At 37.3% G+C, this 4761-nt stretch overlaps 1 protein-coding gene across 1 annotated transcript; it reads left to right on the top strand.

Moving 5' to 3' along the window:
* Positions 1-351: 351 nt before the first annotated feature.
* LOC107869092 (pentatricopeptide repeat-containing protein At5g55840-like) lies at positions 352-4283 on the top strand. The gene has a single exon (XM_016715664.2). The coding sequence runs from the start codon at positions 378-380 to the stop codon at positions 2493-2495; it is 2118 nt and encodes a 705-aa protein (XP_016571150.2). The 5' UTR covers positions 352-377; the 3' UTR covers positions 2496-4283.
* Positions 4284-4761: the final 478 nt, after the last annotated feature.

Here is a 4761-nt window from a genome sequence, read left to right as displayed (position 1 = left end):
TGTCTTTAAAAGCTTATCTCTATAATCCAAAATCTTTTAAACTCCTCTAAATGGTCACCCATGATTTGTCGCAACACAATATTTTTAATTTTTCTTGCCACTTTCCTCCCAATATACACCTCCAACTCTTTTTTCACCAAGTTTTGAAACGAAAAAACTCTAATGTCAGGCTTAGATATAATCTTGTCTTTGTAACTCTCTTCTAAGAACTTCGAATTCACAAGTTTGTTTTTGGTTGTGGAATTATATATGTGCACTGAATTATACTTCTTCACCTAAAAATCTTCAGTTCTAGAATCATAACTTCCAAAAAACAATCATAGACAACCATTAATACATTTTACTCACCCTTTTTGGTTTATTGACATACTTGTAAGATGAAATCGAGAGGATTACCTCTCAATCAGATTGTGTATACAATGTTATTAGAAGGAATATGCAGAACGGAGTCGCTAGGAGAAGTTGTTCCGTTACTTGAGGATATGTTTGAGAAGGGTATATGTCTTGATGTTGTTGCATACTCGGTTCTTCTAAATGGATTTTGTAAAGCTGGAATGCTAATTTCTGCGATGGAAATATTATGTAGGATGTACAAGTTTGGAGTTTTCCCAAATGATGTAGTATACTCTACTTTGATCTACAACTTCTGCAAGCAACAACATGTCCTAAAAGCAATGAGAGTCTATGCAATGATGCACAAAACAGGGCATAGTCCTGACGTTTTCATATGCGACTCACTGATATCTTCTCTTTGTGCAGGTGGAAGAGTAAGAGAGGCAGAGGATTTCATGCGTCACATGCATAAGATTGGTCTTGTTCCCGATTCTGTTGCTTTTCATTCTGTTATTGATTGCTATGCAAATGTAGGTGAAGGGTTAAAAGCATTATCCTGGTTTGACAAAATGGCTAACTTAGGTAGACAGCCTAGCGTTTACACCTATGCGAGCTTACGAAAGGGAATATTCAGAGGAGGAAACCTTACAGAGGCACTTGGATTATTTAATAGGCTCCGTGGAATTTGCTGTGCGACAGATGTTGTTGTCGTCTACAACTCATTGTTGGCTGAGATCTGCAAGTTAGGTCACTTCCACATGGCATTAATCCTTATCGACGAGATGGTTCAGAATAATGTGCTCCCTGATAGTCATACCTACACCAGTCTCCTAGCTGGCTTGTGTGGTAACGATAAGTTGGTGGCTGCAATTCTTCTGTTGGAAAGAGCATTGAGTAGAGGAGACCCCTCTTCAAACCGGGTCATGTATACATGTATCGTTGATGGACTTTTCAAGAGTGGCTTGCCTAAGATTGCCGGTTACTTCTTTGATGAGATGATAGGGAAAGGTCTTAGCCCAGATACCGTGGCACTGAATGTGCTGATGGATGGTTACTCAAAACATGGGCTAATGGATAAGGTGAGTAGTTTCTTTTCTACAATGAGAGAGCCTTCCTTGACTACATCTAATATTCTATTACGAAGCAACTCGAGACGGCAAAACATATCTGAGTGCTCTAAGTTATATCAATCACTTAGAGAAAAAGGTTTCACGCCAGATAAAGTAACAAGCCATTATGTGACTCTTGGCCTCTGTAAGTCGAAGCTGCCGGATATTGGGGTTAAATTTATGATAAAGATGATCTTGGGGGGAATAGCGGCAGATAAATTCACATTCAACATGATAATCACTAAATATTGTGAAAGGGGTGAGATGAAGAAGGCCCTTGTTCTTCTTACTTTAATGACTACCTTAGGTGTTTCTCCTGATGGAGACACTTACAATTCGATATTTAAGGGACTAAAAAGAACATTGGACTTCCAAAATTCGCATCGTCTCTTGCATATAATGATAGAAGAGGGTTTTACTCCAATTGACAGACAATACTGCAATTTAATAACTAGAACGTGTAAAGTTGGAGATGTAAAAGGAGCATTCAAACTAAAAGATGAAATGGAGTTGTTAGGTATTAGCTCCTCCCGTACTATAGCTGAGGGTGCAATTATAAGGGGGCTTGTGCGTCGTGGGAAGATGGAGGAAGCAATGCTGGTACTTGAATGTATGCTACGGGTGCATCTACTTCCAACTGTTGCCACATTCACAACTGTAATGCATGGACTTTGCAAAAGTTGTAAGTTGTGTGAGGCCTTAAAATTGAAAACTACAATGGAGCTTCATGGTGCAAAGCCAGATGTTATTGCTTACAATGTCCTCATAACTGGCCTTTGTGCTGGTGGTAATATCGATGATGCATATCATCTGTATGAGGAGCTGAAAGAGAGGGGTATGTGTCCCACTATTACAACCATCACCGTTCTTCTCAATGCATTTTGTTCTGCTGGAAATGATCATCTTGCAAACGGTGAAAGTCTTCTAAATGATCTGCAAGAGAGAGGACTGGCAGATGAACTTCATTCAAATACCCAAGCACTATGTGAAAGATTGACAATCGTGAAGGAAAAGCTAAATGCTTTAAGAAAGAAGAAAAAGAAAAGAAGATAAGTGTAGTACTGCAATAGAAAGATGACACCTGCCGGGAACATTTATCTAGCTTGCTGTAAATGACATCTTCATGGGAGGTCTCAGGGCAGCGTCTATCTGAGATGTATGCAGCTGATACTTTGGCTGCTTCTACCATTTCAAGTGTTTCTATGTTCGGTATCTGAAGGGGAGCCTTGGAGTAACTGGTACATGTGATCAGCAGGTCACGGGTTCAAGCCTTGGAAATAACCTCTGACAGAAATGCAAGGTAAGGCTGCATACGATACACCCTTGTTGTGGGACTCTTCCCCGGACACCGCGCATAGTGGTAACTTTCGTGCATCGGGCTGCCCTATGTTCAGTATCTGTCCTACAAAGTGGATGGATATAAGGATGGATGGATATAAGGATATTGCAGCTCACAAACTGGTCTAATGTTCTGTCCGAATAGCTTATGTGAGCTCTATGTTCAAGTGCATTTCATTATCTAGCAAGCAAGCCACTAGAGTTGAAGTGTTGCAAATCATATCGAAGCTTGTTTCTTCAATAGATACTATCGCGGAAGGTGAAATTAGTGGGTGGCAGATTCGTTCGTAAGGATTCTATTGCTGAGGTGAGCCTTCGCATTGTTGTTGGAGGCTTTCGTTTCAGCTTTATCCCTTTAGATTATATTTTACTTCTTTTTATTGGGTTGCATGTTGGAAAGTTGGAACTCATGTAATGCTATTTTAGATGCTCCATGGTCTTAGTGTGAGATTTGGGACAGAATATTAGTTTGGAGTTCTTTGTTTGTATAATTTGTATAGTTCTTGGTAACAAAGATAGAATAAAATTGTTAGGAGATTCCAGGCCCGACTTGATAAGGTTGGGGATCTAAACTTTGAAAAAGACCTCAATTTTTTTAAAATAAAGCTCGTAGGACATATTTTTATTTACGGAAAAGGCTTAAAAATATTCCTTAACTATTTGAAATAGCTCAAAAATGCAAAAATATCCTTCCATTAAATATTTAACTCAAAAATACTCCTCCCTTAATGAAATTCATAAAAGGATCAAAAATACCCTTAAACTATCTGAAATGGATCAAAAAAAACCCCTCATTAATTTTTTAATTATTATAATTTCTTTTCTTTTTTTCTTTCAAAAAAGCACTCACTCCCTTATGTCATCTTCTTTACAGCACCCCACCCCGCATCTTCATCCTTTTAACCCCGCGCGTTCATCTTCTTCATATATGAATGCAGTGACTAACAAAATGGGGATGACGAAACTTTGACAGTAAATCCAACCGCAGTTTGAGGTTCCGGTTAGAGTATCTTCTATACAAATGACCTTACAGAGACATAAGCTCCATTCCCTAATCTTCCCTTTGTAAATCTGAAATTGAGATAAATATTGAGGAAATTTCTATGAATTGTCATGTGTCCATTAGATTCTAAATCAAAGGCACAAAACATTAATGGTGACCACCAGCTTTTTAATCATCATAGAAGTAACATACACACATGCAAAATACAAATATAAATCAAATAAACAATCAATTAAGAAAAGAAGCAACTCTTAAATCCATTTTGCAGCTAGTTGAGCTTGTGCATCCATTTCATTTTCATTTTTGGACATGATCTATGGACTAAGCAACAAAACTAACAGAAAAAATTTACTGCTTCATTTATTCAAGGTTTAGAGCAAGAACAGATTTACTGATGATGACGACGAAGAAGTTTAACGCTGGAGGAGGGGGGTTTAAAGGATGAAAATGCGGGGTGGCGTGGGGTTGAAGATGCAGGGGGTGGGGTGCTGTGAAGAAGATGACATAAGGGGTGGGTGCTTTTTTGAAAAAAAAAATAAAAATTATAATAATTAAAAAATTAACGAGGGATATTTTTGATGTATTTAAGATAGTTTAAGGATATTTTTGATCCTTTTTTGAATTATAGGGTATTTTTTAGCTAAAAATCTAACGAGGGCATTTTTGAGCTATTTCAAGTAGTTCAGAGGTATTTTTGAGCCTTTTCCATTTTATCTAAGATCTATTTCTCTAAAAGAAAAAAAAATTAAAGTGAAATTCTGTATATTCTATATTTACTTACATACTTTTGTGATTGTCGGAAAAATAAGCTTCTGAGTCTAGTATATTCTTGAGGATAAGTTTTTACATGAATTGTCTTTATTTTGAGGTGATCTTTGATTTTTGCCCCTATGGCTCATTTAATGAAAATTTATTATCCAAAATATCTTTAACTATGACTTAATTTCACCAGGCAAAACTTTTTAGGAGAATGATTGC

This window comes from Capsicum annuum, chromosome 4, assembly GCF_002878395.1.
Source record: "Capsicum annuum cultivar UCD-10X-F1 chromosome 4, UCD10Xv1.1, whole genome shotgun sequence".
Taxonomy (NCBI): Eukaryota; Viridiplantae; Streptophyta; class Magnoliopsida; order Solanales; family Solanaceae; genus Capsicum; species Capsicum annuum.
Note: the sequence above shows the minus strand (reverse complement) of the source record. Positions and strands in the feature narration are given on the sequence as shown.

What these genes read in the sequence shown, in the direction of transcription:
- LOC107869092 (XM_016715664.2), top strand. Translation starts at nt 378, where the DNA reads ATGAAATCGAGAGGATTACCTCTCAATCAGATTGTGTATACAATGTTA.